General features: G+C 53.1%; 2 protein-coding genes across 9 annotated transcripts; one reads left to right on the top strand and one right to left on the bottom strand.

The window, feature by feature from the left end:
• The first annotated feature begins 1,325 nt into the window (after positions 1-1,325).
• On the top strand, positions 1,326-3,607 carry GDF15 (growth differentiation factor 15). Its single transcript, XM_086408384.1, has 2 exons — positions 1,326-1,651; positions 2,694-3,607. Exons 1-2 carry the CDS (start codon positions 1,369-1,371, stop codon positions 3,335-3,337), a joined length of 927 nt encoding a protein of 308 aa, XP_086264510.1. The 5' UTR covers positions 1,326-1,368; the 3' UTR covers positions 3,338-3,607.
• Positions 3,608-6,292: 2,685 nt separating this feature from the next.
• LRRC25 (leucine rich repeat containing 25) lies at positions 6,293-17,088 on the bottom strand. Of its 8 annotated transcripts, none has more exons than XM_086408385.1 (6): positions 15,919-16,130; positions 15,139-15,221; positions 14,676-14,900; positions 9,974-11,375; positions 8,633-9,423; positions 6,293-6,730 (listed from the first exon to the last, which is right to left on the bottom strand). In XM_086408385.1, exons 5-6 carry the CDS (start codon positions 9,412-9,414, stop codon positions 6,592-6,594), a joined length of 921 nt encoding a protein of 306 aa, XP_086264511.1. In that variant the 5' UTR covers positions 9,415-9,423; positions 9,974-11,375; positions 14,676-14,900; positions 15,139-15,221; positions 15,919-16,130; the 3' UTR covers positions 6,293-6,591. The 8 variants fall into 8 exon arrangements, with proteins under 8 accessions (XP_086264511.1, XP_086264517.1, XP_086264513.1 ...); XM_086408391.1 differs by having other exon boundaries at positions 8,756-9,423; XM_086408387.1 differs by having other exon boundaries at positions 14,676-14,834; positions 15,919-16,050.
• Positions 17,089-17,819: the final 731 nt, after the last annotated feature.

The following is a 17,819-nucleotide window of genomic DNA, read 5'->3' as shown; positions in this document are numbered from 1 at the left end:
TGTTTATTAAGCCCAGAGCATCGCCAGGGGAACCTCTGAATCCCTGCATAAAGGCTGAGACTGAGCCTCAGGGGGTGCTGGAGGCATAGCTGGGCTCACATAGCAAGTGGGTGTGTGCCAGGGGTGGGAGAGACTTGGACTCCATTCTTTCACGGGGATCCTTTCTGTGTGACCCCTAATAAGTCCTTGAGCCCCTTCCCTGCACATATCCTTTTCACACTTTACACACCCCCACGATCTGCTTTGAACAGCTGCCCACCCTCTCTGAGGCCAGGGAGCTGGGAGCAGGCACAGGGAAGGATGCCTGGGGCCAGGAGTCCCAAGCAGTAGAACAAGGTCTGGGTGCCCCAGGAGGAAGGGTATTCCTGGAGTACCTGCTGCCCCTCCATTATCTAGCAGCTAGATTTGACAGCAGCCCTCCCTGCCCTCACCACCTCACCAAGCCTCACCACCCTAATTCCCTGCCATCTCCTTCTCAGGCCCAGCCAAAGGATCAGGGCCCAGATCCATTGTCCCTGTCCAAGCCTTCAAGAAGCTGCCAGTCTGGAGCAGACAGGGCCAAGTACACGCACTCCCAGTACTGTGTGGTCAAGGCAGGGCTGGAGGAAGGAATGGGGTTGGAAGCACACTGCTGAGCCTGGAAAAGTAATGTCAGAGAAGACTTCCTGGAGGAGGGGCTTTTTGAGTAGGGTTTTGAGGAATGGATAGGAGTTCCCCAGCTGAGGATGAGTAACTGCAAAAACACCCAGTTTATCAAGCACCTGTTCTGTGCCTGGCCCTGCCTTTACACCTTGTTTGACCTTCTCTCAAGTGAAAGTCTCAATCTTTACTTTCCAGGTGAAGGAATAGAGGTGTGATGGATAGGAATGATTTGCCCCAGTTTGCACTTTCTGGCTATTTCTGGCCCTTTTTTCCTCTTTTTTCTTTCCTTTTCACTATCTTCAGCCTTTGACTTGAGCAGAGAGGAGAGGGGGAATCTCATCAGAGAAGAAAACCACCTCTTAAATCCCTGATATGGGGTTTAGCACATAGTAAATAATAAATATTTTTTGAGAAAATTATTCTTCCCACCAGTCCAGGTGGGATGATGACCCCATTTCACAGTAGAGAATACTGAGGCTCAGAGGGCTCTTGAGGGGGGTTCCCCAGCATACCTAGGAGCAATCCCCCCCACCCCCGCCCCGACATCAAAAGCACCGCCTTCTGAAAAGCAGCGGAAGACCCCGCCCAGTTTTGGTCCCTGGAGTGTTTACTCTGCACCCACGGCAGGCGGGACCAGGCAGGCGGGGGCGGACAAAGTCCAGGGAATATAAAGGCCGGTCCAGCAGCGACCGGTCAGTCCTAGTTTAGAACTTAACTAACATAGCCATGCCTGGTCAGAGACTGGCAGCACCACATCGCTCTCGGATGTTGCTGATGCTGCTCATGTTCTCCTGGCTGCGGTCGGGAGGCGCCCTGTCTCTGACCCAGGAGCACCTCCAGACTTTCCAGGGACCTTCAAACGTGCACTCCAGCCCGGACATCTCCAGATTCCGGGAGTTGCGGAAACGCTACGAAGATCTGCTGACACGGCTTCGAGCGAACCAGACCTGGGAAGACTCGAACCCGGACCTCATCCCCCCTCCTCAAGTCCGGATAGTGACTCCAAAACGTGAGTAAAATTTCGGAGACCCCACCCTGGGCATCTCCAATCATCTAACTGGTGGTTCTTAGACCTACCGCCGAGCCTCAGTTTCCCCATCCGTGAACCAGGCAAGAAAGTTGCCCCTTGCGGGAGCAAAAGACCGGATGTGCAGCGGGACCAGGCGAGGCTTAGCCAATCTGAGATGTTACAACACCTCCCGGGGTTGCATGGGGAAACTAAGGCCAGAGAATCCAGCGCCTCCGTTGAAGACTCAAAGAACCCAGGAGAACCCAGAGACAAGGTCGGGCGAGGGGGTGTGGTCCCTGCCCTTGGATATAAGGAAAGGGCTGTTTGTACGGGGGATTTCCCGGGGGGGAAAGATCCAGGTGTCCCGCGGAAGAAAGGGAAGCGGGGAGGACTGAGCGGTGCACTGAGATGCGCTAAACCTCCCTGGGCTGGTTCCGAATCTGATGCAATCGCGCGCCAAGACTCTGCTAAAGGTGCATGTGACTAGTGTCTTAGCGAGGGAGTGGAGTATATTCACTCTCTCCACCGAGCCTCCAGCAGGCGGAGCAGGCGCAAGATCTGGGCTGCGTTAGGAACTGGGAGGAGTCAAGTCAGAAGCTAGAGCTTTTATCCCACCTTAATCCCACTTGTGCCGTGGGACTCCAGGAGAAAGGAGGCAGAGACAGTGTTGGAATCGCAGACTCTCTAAAGATCAGATATACATTCATTCCCGCGGATACTAAGCATCTACTGTGTGCCAGGCACAGTGGTGACCAAGGAGACAGAAGTCGCTGCTGTGATTCTCATTTGGGGGAGGCAAATGATAGACAACCAAATGAAATCGATCGATGCCAATTTCAGTCAGGCTGGAGGGGTATGTTACCAGCCACGCTGAGATTCAGGGGAAGAATGTGGCCGGTAGACAAAGTAGCCTGTGCAAAGGCCCTGAGGTAGGATCCAGCTTGGGGTGTTGGAGGAAATGGCACAAACACCACCACCACCGTCCCGCGCTCAGCACACAGTAGGCCTGTGAGTGACTAGCTTTCTTTCCTCTTTTCCATAGTGCGACTTGGGCCAGGCGGCCACCTGCATCTGCGCATCCCCCGGGTCAACTTAACTGAGGGGCTCCCTGCAGCCTCCCGCCTGCATCGGGCCCTTCTCCGGCTGTCCCCGAAGGCGTGGAGCTCGTGGGACGTGACGCGGCCACTACGGCGACAGCTCAGACTCCGAGGCTCCCGGGGTCCCTCAATACGCCTGCGACTGTTAGCAAGACCGGACCAGTTGCAGGAGGCATTGCCTTCTGCACCGCCCCAGCTTGAGCTGCACTGGCGGCCAAGCGCCACCAGGGGGCGCCGTCACGCGCATGCTCACACTCGGGACGGCTGCCCGCTCGGGGAGGGGCGCTGCTGTCATTTGCAGAGCCTGCGCGCGTCGCTTGAGGACCTGGGCTGGGCCGACTGGGTGCTGGCGCCGCGGGAGCTGGACGTGCGCATGTGCATCGGCGCGTGCCCGAGCCATTTCCGGTCCGCTAACACGCACGCGCAGATGCAGGCGCGCTTGCATGGGCTGAACCCTGATGCTGCGCCGGCGCCCTGCTGCGTGCCTGCCAGCTACGAGCCGGTGGTGCTCATGCACCAAGACAGCGATGGCCGCGTGTCACTCACGCCTTTTGACGACCTCGTGGCCAAGGACTGTCACTGCGTGTGAGCGGCCCTGGTCCTTCATTTATGGCATGGACGCACTGGAAAGACTTTAGTTGTCCTTCCCTGTCTAGTGGGCTCCTGGAACCTGAAATACCCTATTCATAACCGTTGCTGTCTGCTCCCTCCCCCCCCAAACCTATGTATTTATATTTCTATTTATTATTAATTTATTGGGGTTGTCTGCCTGGGGACTAGAGGGCTGGGGAGGGGTGGTCTGACAGGGTGTGTGTTTATGAAAAACCCTGGTAATAAACGTGAGGCTGTCTGACCAGCCCTCTGTGGTGTCCAGGCTGGAGTCAATGACCTTGGGAAGAGCCCCACCCCCAGCCCCGTTGGCCTCAGTTCCCCCAGGGGATCTGATATGGGATGATTGAAACAGGCCAGGGAATGGGTGGCAGGACGTTCTCTGGGGATGCCGGGAAACTGGATGATGCTCATGATGTCAATGGGCTTCCTTGGTGGCTCAGACGGTAAAGAATCTGTTTGCTATTCAGGAGGGGGGCGGGGTTCGATCCCTGGGTCAGGAAGATCCTCTGGAGAAGGGAATAGCTACCCACTCCAGTACTCTTTGTGTGTGTGATTTTGTTTTTTAAAATTTATCTTTTAATTGAAGGATAATTGCTTTATAAAATTTTGTTGTTTTCTGTCAACACTCCCAACACTCCAGTATTCTTGCCTGCAGACAAAGACAGAAGAGCCTGGTGGGCTGTACATTTCATGGGGTGGCAAAGAGTCAGACACGACTGAGCAACTGACACTTTCTTTTCACTGTCAGGACATCCATGGGACCCACAGGCAGCCGGGGACATCCCTCTCGCTGTTTCTGTGTTTCTCTACCTCCCTGTTCCTCTGCTTTTGTTTCTGAGACTCTTTGGGGTCTTATTCTCCCTCCATGTCTTCTCTCTTGGTACTCCTGTCTCTGTAGGTATCTGGCCCCGTCTTGATCACCATCTTGCAGTCTCTCCCCCCATGGGGGTCCCCTACCAAACATGGGCAGCCCAGAGTCACGTCCATCTGCCATCAAGTGCACTGTGTGTGAATCCACCACCGACCCAGAGGAGTCCCCTTCCCTCTGCTGTTGTGGCACCTCCCTTCATGTTAATGGTGCGTCTATCCTTTCATATAAAAAGAGCATGCATGGAGGGACTTCCCTGGTGGTCCAGTGGTTAAAATTCCATGCTTTCACTGCAGGGGACATGGGTTCGACTCCTGGTCAGGGAGCTGAGCATGGCTCATGCCTCATACCAGTGTCAAAAAAAAAAAAAAAGAGAGAGTAGGGAGACAAAAGGTGTGAAATTTTCACGCACGTCATATCTCCCAGGTTAAATCCTGTTCTACTTAGGATCGTGGAATTGCTGAGATGTGCCAAGTCCAGCCCCCTCCTCACTTGCCTGTTCACCCTGAGGAACTGGAACAGGGGTCTGGAGGAGACAGTTCCAGCTCCAGCAGTGAGTGCAACGTGTCCCGAGAAGCCCCCCACCCAGAGGCAGATTGGAATGACTAGGTGCCCCTGAATGTATTTAATGTGTACCCACTTTGTGCCAGGCCTTGGCTGCACCCTGAGGAGAGGAAGTGACAAGGTAGGCAAAAACCACTCCATTCCAGCTCGGTCAAGTGCAGGAGACAAATGAGAACAAGATAGATGAGTAAGAGAGCAGTCACAGGGGAGCAGCTGATTTGCAGTAAGGACTGCGCCAAGGAGTCAACCCAGGCAATGCATTAGTGAACGGAGGGAGATAGATGATTGGGGGCAGGAGTTGGGGCCTGAGCCATGTAGGACCGGGATGCAGGGGTGCAAGGAAGCTGAAGACCCTCATAGGTCACCTCTCCCACTTTGGATCACTCCCAGGTGGTGTGATTCAATAAGACTCAATGTCAGGATGACCCAAAGGCAGCAGAGGCTACGCTGAGTCTTTCCCCAAACACCAAGTGTTGCCTTTGCTGGACGCCACTGCCCCTGTGTCTTTTCATGCCTCCAAGCTGGTCCCCCTGCCCAGCGTGCCTTGTCCTTTCTATTTCTCAAACACCTATGCATCCTTCAAAACCCACTCCAGATTCCCCTCTTACATACAGCCTTTTAAAAACGCCTTCATTCATCTCTCTCTGGGGATCCTGGCTCTCACTTTCCCTCTGGTCCAGGCTTGACCTCCCAGGACTGGGGCTGTCTGTGTCCAGCTCTGTCTCCCGTAGTTTGAGGGCTTGACAGAAGCCAGGCTGGGGACAGCTGACAGGAAACCCAGCTGAGGCATGAGCTGGGCAGTGATGAACCCGCCTGAGGAAGAACCAGGAACGGCTTCTTGGAGTGGCAGTGGCGCTGCACCTAGACCCAGAAGGATGATTACGGTGTCTCAAGATACTAGAGCTAAAGCAACCTTAGAGACCAATTCTAATCACCCTGTTTTACACGTGGGGGAACCGACGCCCAGAGATTTCACGACGGGGTCAGGAATTGGACCCGTGCCTCCTGATGCCCAGGCCAGAGTTCTACACCTGCATACAGATGCTTAAGAGTAAGAAGATGTGGAAGGGGATGGCAATCTGGGCAGACAGATGGCATGCGTAAGGGGTGTCAGGAAATGAAAGCTGCAGGAGGGAAGTGAGCTTGATGGGAGAGGAGGCCCAGATCAGAAGGGCAGAGGAATGGGAGAGGGTGGTGAGTTGGACAGGGCTGGGTCCACACAGGTCTCAACCACCAGGCTGAGAATCTGGGGGCACTGGGGAGCCATAGAGGGTGTGTGAGCAGGGGAGGAGCACAGTCCTATTCTTGAGTTATAAAGACCCTTCTGAGGCTGGTGTGGGCTGCCTTGGGGGCCAAGACTGGATACCAGGCATCTGAGAAGGGGGCCTGAAAGAGACAGAGGGGAGAGACTGGGTGGTTGGGAGCAATTGAGGAGTCTCAGAGTTCTTGTCTTGGGAGCTCAAGAAATCCGCACTCTGAGGAGCCCACTCACCAAGCCTCGTCTGTCCTGAAGAATTTATTTGGGCAATGCTTGCACACTGACAGGGAATGCCAACAGAGTTCACACATTGACTCTCCCATCCCCATCCGCATTGGGGTCTCTCCTCCCCTTCTAGCAGCCGAGTGGCCTGGGGGGGCAGAGTGGGCTAGGGATGGGGCTCCAGAGCCGCTCTGGGGCCTCAAGGATGACCCTCCCCTGGTCCCATTCCTCAGACGGGAGGACTGAAGTCAGGGAGGAGCCAGAATGCCCCATCACCTGGAAGGGGACAGGCTGGAGTTTGAGATGGTGAAGATGTTGCTCAGCGCCCAGGGACCACATACTCCTCGTCATCCAATGGGACCTGGCTCAGCGACTGCAGGTTGCAGTAGACAGGCTGGGATTCATGCTGGAGGCTGTCATAGGTCATGTAGAAGTCGCCGCCCTCTGAAGGGGGAGACCTATGCGGAAAAGACAGATGGGAGGTCAGGCAGGACTCAGGGAGCAGGCACATCAGCTTTTAGAGGCAAAGTAGTTCATGGTGATTGAGTCCACTCCTAATTACCTATGGGGCTTCCCTGGTGACTCAGAGGTTAAAGCGTCTGCCTGCAATGCGGGAGACCCGGGTTCGATCCCTGAGTCGGGAAGATCCCCTGGAGAAATTACATATGAGAGGAGTGAGGACCCTGGCAGTGGTCTCCCAGCCTGGCCCAACTTTCTGTGAGGAAAACAAGCAGGGAGCAGAGATTCTGTGCATTCAGCATTGTAATGCTGTGGTCCGAGGACCTTGAGTCATGGCAGGGTTTTTTGTTTTTGTTTTTTTTTTTCTTCCTTAAAGCTGAGATAGTTGCCCTTTTTTTACATTCAAATTTAGTTTTTGGTTTCCTCTTGAAAAACTGGAAGCTCTGGTGCCTGGAGCTGAATCAGTGCCCCTTCAGATGGTAAATTTTCCCCCAGGTCTCCTGAAGCAACTGACTTTGGGCCTCAATACAAAAATAAATCTCTGAGGCTCAGTTTCCCCATTGAATAGATTGGGGAGGAGGTAGCTTCTAGGAATGTCTTGCTATGGTGGGCAAGACCCCAGAGAAGAACTTTCCTGCCTCCAGAACATCCTAACCCCACTCCTGGCTCCTCCTGGAACAAAGGCCCTATAGACTAAGTGGTGTCTATCAGTCATTTATACTTTAGTATAAATTACTCCAAAATACATAAATGGTTGTATGGGGATGGAAGTCAGGGTTTGTTCTAGTGTCTGCTTCTGACCTTGAGCAAGCCATTCTCCTGCCCCCCAGAACCTCCATTTCTTTCTTTTTTTTTCAGCTGGGCTGCCTAGCTTGTGGAATCTTAGTTCCTGGACCAGGAATTGAACCTGTACCCTCAGCAGTGAAACCACAGAGTCCTAACCACTGGGCCACCAGGGAATTTCCAGAAACTCTATTTCTGCAACTGTGAGGTGTAGGGTGAGATTGACACATTCTGTTGTAAACAATGTTTTTAGAGGAGCCTGGACCTGAGATCTTGGGGACAGCGAAGCAGAGGCGGGCATCAGAACATACACTGCCTTAGGAAGTCTGGTGCCTTCTACTCCCTACCGCAGACCACTTCTGCTTTTGAGCCGTATTTGTATCTGCTTTGCATGTGCTCTCATTTCTCATCAATAACTTCCCACAGGCCTCCCCATCTTTTGGATTCTGCTGTGACCCTCTTCCCTTCCTGCTTGGGTCCTCCCAGCCCCCTCCAACCTCAGCCCTGAAGTCTTGCCTTCTTGAAACACATTCACAGCAGTCTCTGTCCTCTCCCACCTCCAGGGCTTTGTTCCTCCTTGTGCCTGCCCCCCAGAAACCCCCTCTCTCATCCAACCTGGAAACAGACCCATCTGTCTAAGCCTAGCCCATTTGGGGGGCAGGGCTTTGTGGGGGTAGAGAGATACAGATGGCTTTCTTGGCATCTCCTATGTGTCAGGGGGAGATGGGGATGTGGTCTCATTTTACAGAGACAGAAACAGAGGTTCAAAGGCAGCCTGGGGTCACACGAGATCTAAGCCTAGGCTGCTGACCACGACCACAGAGCCCCCACCACCTTGAACACCTGCCTCCTCCCTCCACATCCTTGTCAGCCAGAAATTGGGTTTGCAGGTCATGGGGGGGACGTGTGTCTTCTATACAGGAACTCACTTAATTCTTATCCCAGCTCTGTGAGGCAGAGGGCTGTTATTAACCCCATTTTATCTAGGAAGAAACTGAGGCCCAAAGAGGGGAAACTACTTGCCTTAGATCACACAGCCTATGAGAGGCAGAGCCAGGAGTTGGACCCTGGCCATCCAGCTCCAGAGACTCACAGACACACGTGTGTGGGTCACTCACCTGAGTTCATCCCACTGGTGTCTGGCAGCCGGTGGACCCACGAACATGTTCTCGTAGTCAGGGGTGGAAGATCTGGGCGGGGTGTTGGCTGGGGACTTAGGCCTGCGGCCTTGGCTACTGTACCTTGGCTGCCGGCCCGAGCCAGACCTGGAGCCATCCTGAGAAGCCCAGGTTTTGCTCAGGTTCTGGTCCATCCGATGTCTACAGAATCTCCAGGCCAGTACCGGGCCAGCAATAGCAAGCACAAGGAGCAGGCTTCCGCTGGCCGCCAGGGCGCCAATGGCTATCTTGGTCAGGCCAGAGGGGCAGCTCACGTCCAAGAAGACAGAGAGGTTGTGCCAGGCACCGGTGGGCACATCCAGGCACCTTGGAAGCTCTGGGCCAGAGCAGTTATCCTGCCGATCTGTGTGCCAGTCTAACAGGGCACAGCTGCAGTCAGCCAGAAGTTCGAGGCTGCAGCGCTTGGCCAGCGCCCTGTCCACGAAGTCCAAGGAGTTGTTGGTCACAATCAGCAACTGCAGCTGCTCCAGGTCCCTGAAGAAGGACCACGGGAGCCGCTGAAGGCCGTTCGCAGACAGGTCGAGGAGCTGCACGGATCTGGCCTGCAGAGACTGGTTCTGAGGTAGCTGGGTCAGGATTTTGCCACTGAAGTTGAGGCAAGTGTCAAAGTATTCCTTGGTCCAGTCCATGTACCCCGAGAGCACGCTGCATGACGACGTCTGGCTGCCTGCCTGGTGCAGCAGCAGTGGCAACAAGAGCGCCCACATCAGGGGACCCCCCATTCAGGCAACCTAGGCAGAGACACGGGAATCCAAGCCCCGACCTCAGCTTGTGGTCACCCTCCCCCTTGCCACTTGTATATATATAGATAGATAGATAGATAGATAGATAGATAGATGTATATATTTTTATAGCTCAGGCCACTTCTGAAGTGTTAAAACGCAGCCTTTCGCTGGTTGCTCCTCTTTGGCTCTGGCCTCAGTCTCCCCTTCTGGGGAATGGGTACCTAACCCTGATGCCTCAGGGGCTTGAAAGGCAAAGAGGTGACTTGGCCCAGTCAGCCCCTTCCCTTTCTTTCAGATGTGCCCCTTCGGGCTAGGTTGCCCAATTTCCCCAAATATTTCGGGAGAGCTAGCCGGCCAAGACAGGACTATATGCAAATGAGCTGTTGCCCGGGAAACGACCCCGCCCCTCTGCCTTTCTACTGACCTGCAGGGGACTGGGAGTCTGGGTCTGAGTCTTGGGTTGCAGCGCTAACGAGTACCGCCCCCCCCACCCCCACCCCCCCCCCCCCCCCGGCTCTGGTTTGCACAGACCCAAGTTCCAATGCCTCCTTCCTACCTTTCTGGTCCTACTGCCTGGCCTTGGCCTCGGTCTTGCTGGAAGTTGCCGGCCGAGTGGTGGCTCACCTGGACGTGGGGGTCAGAGGGTCCGACCCTCCCCGGATTCCGATCCACTGCGATGCCTGGCGCTCCTCACGCTCTGCACCCAGCTACTCATGGGGAAGAGGAACTGGTGCCGAGTGAAGTGCAGAGGGGAAGAATAAAGAAGACCCAGAGACCCGCCCCCGTTCCCCTCCCGCCACGGAAGGCCTCAAGAATCGGGATTCTCACGGGAGGGGCAGGGGCGGCAGGCCTGCTTCCTTCTTGCTGAGACTCAATGACTATATGTCCCCCAGTAACACCCCAACTAACTGCTACCTCATCAACTCACTCTCACTTCCCAGTCTCAGCTCAGTTGACTCCCAACCCACGCGTTCATTTATTCATTCAACAAACTTCATCCATGCTGACCCCCCAAGAGGCTCCGCCCCTGGTCGGTTTCTCTAGGAGAATCCAGTCTTGGAAAAAGATAAAGCTAGACACAGACACCCCCAGTCTGACGGAGTCAGGTCAAGGTCAGAGTGAGGGTCAGGGTACTGGAAGGTTTCCTGGAGAAGGAGGCATTAGAGGTGGGGTTTCAACACATGAATGGGAATTTGCCAAGGATTCCTAGAACCTGCCTTTGATTTTCCAAGCTCTTACCCTCTCCCACAGACTCAGAACTCTAGTTGTGTATGAACATGCTGTGGGGGGCATTGAGAGGACGGCTCGCTGGGAAGAGGACTTTGGGTCTGGGGCTTGAAGCAAGAGTTGCAGTCACAGGCAGAAATGAAGGTGGCGCAGACTGCAGCGAGAAGGCACAGCAGGAGCACACGTGCTGTCGCTTGAGAAGCCACGCCGGCCTGGGCTAGAGTGGTTAAGAGTGACAGCCTCGTTAGGAGTGGGGTGGCTGGAGGGCGAGGGTAAGTGGAGGAACTGGCGATGGGTTGGGGCCAGGCAGCGAAGGCCTCCAAAGCCAGGCTTTATTCCCAGGGCCAAGGCAGGTGTGTGAGCAGGGGAGGGCCACTGTGTGAAAAGATCCTTCTGAAGGGAGCCTGGGCTCTGGAGGTGGGGCACCCTTCCAGGAGCCTGGAGTCTCAGGAGGAGAGGGCAGCCTGAGTCAGATCCCAGGAATAGTAACACAAGAGCGACTGGGGGGACTGCCCTGGTGGTCCAGCGGTTAAAACTCAGTGCTGTCAATGCAAGGGACACAGGTTCAATCTCTAGTCATGCCACATTGTTATTCAGTCACTCAGTTGTCTCCGACTCTTTGTGACCCCAAGGACTGCAGCACACCAGTCTTCCCTGTCCATCACCAACTTCCAGAGTTTGCTCAAACTCATGTCCATTGACTTGATGATGCCATCCAACCGTCTCATCCTCTGTGGTGTGGAAAAAAACAAAATGAGGGCTTGAGGAGGGAATGGGCACAGGTGGGCTGGGAGAGGGTCTCTGCCTCACTGGGGTTCTGGCTTTAGGCAGACCAGGTTCAAATCCTTTCCAGCCCCTGGCTCATGGCTTGACCTTAACTGTTCTTTATCATAGTTTCCACATCTGTAAAATGGGATAAATGTCAAAAGTCTTCTCCTGGACTCTGGGAGGCTGGAGTCTACTCCCCCATGCTTTCCCCTCTCCTCAGACTCTGCCCCTTTCTATCTTCAAACTCTGAGGAGCTTTGCATATTTATCAGATGTGCAAAAATTCAAAAGTGTGATGACCCCCTGTGCTGGCCAGGATGTGGGGAGACAAGCAACCCCACACGTTGCTGGGGGAGCATCAGTGGCTCAGAGCAATGGAAGGCATCCTGTCATGGGAATTTTGAATGCCCGGGCCCTCAGATCCAGCATCCCACTCTTGGGACTCTCGAATAGGTGCGTGTTTACAAAATGACAGGAGCACGAACTGATGAGGGGATAAACTAAATGTGGTCCATCCACACAGTGTATATTATTTAGCCATAAAAAGGGATGATGCTGGGGCTTCCCTGGTGGTTCAGAGGTAAAGAATCCACCTCCCAATTCAGGAAACACGGGTTCAGTCCCTGGTCCGGGAAGATCCCACACGCCGCAAAGCAACTAAGCCCATGCGCCACAACTATTGAGCCTGCGCACTAGAGCCTGGGAGCTGCAACTACAGAAGCCCGAGAGTCCTAGAGCCCAGGCTCTGCAACAAGCGGAGCCACCGCAATGAGAAACCTGTGCACGGCAATGAAGAGTAGCCTCCGCTCACCACAACTAGAGAAAGCCCACATGCAGCAACGAACATCCACACAGCCAAAAGTAAATAAATACATTTTTTAAAAGGAATGAAGCTCTGGGACCTCCCTGGTGGTCCAGTGGCTAAGACGCAGCACTCCCAATGAAGGGGGCTTGGGTTCAATTCCTGGTTAAGGAACTAGATCCCACATGCCAAAACTAAGAGTTTGCATACCTTGAAGAGAAGACCCTGAATGCCTCAGCTGAAGATTCAACTTGCCGCAACTAAGACCCAGTGAAGCCAAATGAATAAACTTTTCAAAAAGGAGTGACGCTCTAAAGCACAGCAGGAGCCTCTATGACCCACCTCCCAGAGTAATGGAAATAAACGCAAAAATAAGCAAATGGGACCTAATTACACTTAAAAGCTTTTGCGCAATGAAGGAAACTATAAGCAAGGTGAAAAGACAGCCTTCAGAATGGGAGAAAATAATAGCAAATGAAGCAACTGGCAAAGAAATAATTTCAAAAATATATAAGCAGCTCATGGCACCCCACTCCAGTACTTTTGCCTAGAAAATCCCATGGACGGAGGAGCTTGGTAGGCTGCAGTCCTTGGGGTTGCTAAAATCGGACACGACTGAGCGACTTCCCTTTCACTTTTCACTTTCATGCATTGGAGAAGGAAATGGCAACCCACTCCAGTGTTCTTGCCTGGAGAATCCCAGGGACGGGGAAGCCTGGTGGGCTGCCGTCTATGGGGTCACACAGAGTCGGACACGACTGAAGTGACTTAGCAGCAGCAACAGCAGCAGCAGCATGCAGCTCAATTCCAGAAAAATAAATGACCCAATCAAAAAATGGGCCAAAGAACTAAACAGACGTTTTTCCAAAGAAGACATACAGATGGCTAACAAACACATGAAAATATGCTCAACATCACTCCTTATCAGAGAAATGCAAATCAAAACCACAGTGAGGTACCATTCAGCCACCTTTGAATCAGTTCTAATGAGGTGGATGAAACTGGAGCCTATTGTACAGTGAAGTAAGCCAGAAAGAAAAACACCAATACAGTATACTAACGCATATATATGGAATTTAGAAAGATGGTAACGATGACCGTATATGCGAGACAGCAAAAGAGACACAGATTTAAAGAACAGTCTTTTGGATTCTGTGGGAGAAGGCGAGGGTGGAATGACTTGAGAGATAGCATCGAAACATGTATATTATCATATGTGAAATAGATCGCTAGTCCAGGTTCAATGCATGAGACAGGATGCTCAGGGCTGGTGCACTGGGATGACCCTGAGGGATGGGATGGGGAGGGAAGTGGGAGGGGGTTCAGGATGACCCATGGCTGATTCATGTCAATGTATGGCAAAACCACTACAATATAGTAAAGTAATTAGCCTCCAATTAAAATAAATAAATCAATTATTTAAAAAAGGAGTGATGCTCTGACATATGCTATGTCGTGGATGAACCTCAAAAACATTGTGCTGGATGAATGAAGCCACACACACAAGACCACACAGTGTATGATTTCACTGGTAGGAAATGTCTAGAACAGTCAGATCCACAGAGACAGATAGTAGATTTGTGGCTGTCAGGGGCTGGGGAAAGGGAATGGGGAGTGACTGCTGGTGTGCACGGGATTTCCTTTTGGGGTAATAAAAATGTTCTGGAACTAGACAGGGGGTGGTGGTTGCACAACACTGTGAATGTAATAAAAATCACTGCATTGCTCACTTTAAAGTGGGAAAATTACAAATTTTATGTTAATGTACTTTTGCACAATTAAAAACAGAAAGGCACCTGAAACTTAACGTGACGTTGTGAATCAACTATACTTCAATAAATTAAAAAAAAAAAAAGCCAAAAAGCATAGCATAGCTACAGGGTGATTCACTGAGGTACTCTATTAAAAAAAAAAAAAATCAGAAGCAACCTAAGGAGTTGGTTAGATCAGTAACGGCTATTTACCTTGGGAGATGCCACAGAGTCATGAAAATGAAGTTATAGATCTCTGAAACAATCAGGAAACACTCGTTCACTTACTCCTACTGTGTGCCAGGCGCTGGTCTAAGAGCTGCAGATAAAGCCATGAGCAAAACAGACAACTCCCAGTCCCTGTGGAGTTCTTGCAGAATCAGGGAGGCTGGCAACATGCAAAAATCTATCAAGAAAATATGTAACAGGTGGCAGAGAAAATAAGGTTGGGAAGCAAGCAGGGAAGGTGACAACATTTTAACCCGATGATCAAAGGAGACTTTATTGCAAAGAATAAAGGGGCTTGTTTAAATAAAGGGATTGGGGAGGGCATCTGGGAGATAGAATAGCCAGTGCAAAAGCCCTGGGGAGAGAGTGGATCTAGGTGAGAGCAAATGCCTCTCAGTGAGTGTGTTAATTGGAACAAATAAATAAATAATTTTAAAGCAGCTTCCTAAAAAAGACTTCTGATGAAACAGAAAAAACAAATACCTGGGGTTACTTCTTAGTGGCAGATGAATGGGAGGGACAAGCTCCCCATATGCGTTTTTATGATTTCCCTTAGAATCTTATCATATCATGTGAACAAATCCCAGGCAGCCGGTTCAGTCCAAACACGGATCAGCCAAGAGGCACAGACAAGCGCTCGGGCTTTCAGGAGAGAGACAAAGGGGCACCAGTCACTGCGGCTCTGGGTGGATTCCAATGCTGAGGCCCCTTAGAATAGGAGGAAATGAGGAAACGAAGTGAAGGAAATGAGGAAATAAGGTTCAAGGCACTCGGGCTTGGTGTGGGGGGTGGGGAGGGACAAGCGGACTTGCGGCCTGAGAGAGTGGGTGCTAGAGATGGGGGGCGGGGGGAGCTGGGGCCTGGCCCTTCCTGCTTCAGCCCCCGCCCCCCCAGGCCATGGGTAGGCTGTGGGAAGAGGGACGGTTCTGGGATCTGCGGCCCCTACCCTGGCTGAGAGGAACCAGAAACTTCCAGAAGACATGTCTTCACGCTCCCCTTCTTGCTGATCTGAGTCCCACGCAGCCCAGCCTGTCAGTACAGAGACCTCGGAGAGCCTCCAAGACTTCTAGAGACTTTCTGAGACCCCCATGTGTGCATGCTCAGTCGCTTAGTCTGTCCGACTCTTTGCAACCCCACGGACTGTAGCCTACCGGGCTCATCTGTCTATGGGATTTCCCAGGCAAGAATACCGGAGTGGGTTGTTATTTCCTCCTCCAGGGCATCTTCCCTACCCAGGGATCGAATCAGAGTCTCCTGCAGCTCCTGCTTTGGCAGGTGGATTCTCTACCACTGAGCCACCTGGGAAGCCCCTCAGAAACTCCCAGATACCCACAAAAATTCAGACATCCCAAAGACCCCAGAGATACCTAGATTCAGAGGTCTCCCCCAAAGACAAAAACAGAGATGCAGGGGGTTGTCTGGGGTAACCCAGCCTTGGGGTCACCAACTCTTGGTCCCTCGATTTGGTCACATGCACCCGACACTTTCTGATCTCCCTGTACCTCCCCCCCCCCCACCCCGTGCTAGGTGTGGCCTCGGTTTGCTCCCAGAGGCCCCTAGTCTGGAGAGCCGGAGTGGGGCCAAGGGCTTCCCCTCCCCCACATCCAGCTCCAGCCCTGTCCCAGGGCGCTCACTCTTATCCAGAACCAGCCCCTCTCCACCTCGAGCCTCCCCAGGGCCAGCCCTCCCCATATCTGGCCCCAGCCCCTTCCTGCCACCTCCTTACCTCCTGTGACAACCTTTGTAGCTAAGCTTTTAAACTTTTACTTATTTATTTATTTCTGGCTGCTCGGGCTCTTGGTTGCCGCCTCTCTAGTTGCAGGGCTTGGGCTTCTCATCGCGGTGACCGCTTTTGCTGTGGAGCATGCGCATTAGGCACTCGGGCTTCAGGAGTTGTGGCGTCATAGGCTTAGTTGCCCCTCCGCACGTGGAGGCTTCCTGGACCAGGGATCAAACCTGTCTTCTGCGGTGGCCGGTGGATTCTTAACCGCTGGACCACCAGGGAAGTCCCCTGTGACGGCCTTTGAACCACCAACCCCCCTATCCCCTGGCCTTGGTCTAGCTACTCTTAGGGTTCAGTTTCACCCCAGGGAGGGTGGGGGACACGGTGCTAGGAGCCGGGGCACAGTGGAAGCTGTTTACAGGCCCTGGGGATCTTGAGGTATCAGAGGGGCTATGGAGTTGGCAGGTTGGGACCAGAGGCAGGTACGAAGCCCGAGTGCTGGGCTAAGATGGCCAAGCCAACTTAGGGACAAACCTGGAGTGTGAGCAAGCTCGGGCAACTGCGGATCTCTGTGCATTAATTCAGCAAACAGTGACAGGTTCGTTCAGCCACTTCATTGCTGTGTGTCCTGGGGCCAGTAAACTGTCTGTGCCTCTGTTTCCTTCTTTGTAAAACAACTATAGGAAAGGACTGGGAGACAGAGGTGGACGTGAGCATGTGACGGGTACCGGGGACGTGTGTGACGCGTACACCAGCTGAGGGTCCATCAGGCACAAAAATCGAATTCAGAAGGCCAAGCTTGATTTTCAAGGAAATGGAAAGACCTTGTTTGAGGTCACACGGCTTCGCTGGTGATAGTAAAAATTTAGAAGCCACAGAATGCCTCTGGGAGAGGGGTTGGCAAACAAAACGTGGCACCAGGGCAGCTGCGGTCAGCAACCGCGCTCCACCTGCGAGAGGGGTATTTCTTTGCTGAGGTTGCTCTGGTCACAAGAGGCCACGCCGTTGGCCCAGATTGCTCTCCTGGGAGCAACCCTGACCACAGACCGAAGGAGAGTTGATTAAAAACGCCTCAGCCCCTGCCTTCCTCGGGTAGGAAGTCTCTGAGGCACGTGCTCTGCGCGGGCTCCCTGAGGGCCTCCTGGGAACGCGGCCGCGTGGAGCATGCTCATTGGCGCCCCCTGCAGGCCACCGTCTCACTTCTCACTTGGACCAGGACTTCTTTCCAAATAATTCTTCTGTTTAATTCCGATCTTTCGCCTACTGCGGCTGCTGCTGCTAAGTCGCTTCAGTCGTGTCCGACTCTGTGCGACCCCATAGACGGCAGCCCACCAGGCTCCCCCGTCCCTGGGATTCTCCAGGCAAGAACACTGGAGTGGGATGCCATATCCTTCTCCAATGCATGAAAGTGAAAAGTGAAAGTGAAGTCACTCAGTCGTGTCCGACTTTTAGCAACCCCATGGACTGCAGCCCACCAGGCTCCTCCATCCATGGGATTTTCCAGGCAAGAGTACTGGAGTGGGGTGGCCAACTACTCCGTTGGCCTACTTCTCCGTCAGTCAGTCAGTTCAGTCGCTCAGTCGTGTCCGACTCTTTGCAACCCCATGAATCGCAGCACGCAGGTCTCCCTGTCCATCACCAACTCCCGGAGTTCACTCAAACTCACGTCCATTGAGTCGGTGATGCTATCCAGCCATCTCATCCTCTGTCGTCCCCTTTTCCTCCTGCCAGGGACCCCAAATTAAGATAGGTGGACGACTGGGACTTCCCCGCTGGTCCAGTAACTAAAGCTTCTCGCTCCCAAAGCAGGAGGTCCAAGGTTCAGTCCCTGGTCAGGGAACCACGTGCTGCAACAAAGACCCAACTGTAGTCAAATAAATACTTAAAAATTGAAAAAAAGAAAA

This window comes from Bos grunniens, chromosome 7 (genome assembly GCF_055505025.1).
Source record: "Bos grunniens cultivar Pamir isolate PY7600 chromosome 7, Bosgru_T2T1.0, whole genome shotgun sequence".
Taxonomy (NCBI): Eukaryota; Metazoa; Chordata; class Mammalia; order Artiodactyla; family Bovidae; genus Bos; species Bos grunniens.
Note: the sequence above shows the minus strand (reverse complement) of the source record. Positions and strands in the feature narration are given on the sequence as shown.

Excerpts from the sequence above, each read along its gene's own strand:
- GDF15 (XM_086408384.1), top strand. The coding sequence starts at position 1,369 with ATGCCTGGTCAGAGACTGGCAGCACCACATCGCTCTCGGATGTTGCTG. Across the intron at positions 1,652-2,693 it reads CCGGATAGTGACTCCAAAAC|TGCGACTTGGGCCAGGCGGC; the intron begins GTGAGTAAAATT and ends TCTTTTCCATAG.
- LRRC25 (XM_086408386.1), bottom strand. The coding sequence starts at position 9,414 with ATGGGGGGTCCCCTGATGTGGGCGCTCTTGTTGCCACTGCTGCTGCAC. Across the intron at positions 6,731-8,632 it reads CACCAGTGGGATGAACTCAG|GTCTCCCCCTTCAGAGGGCG; the intron begins GTGAGTGACCCA and ends TTTTCCGCATAG.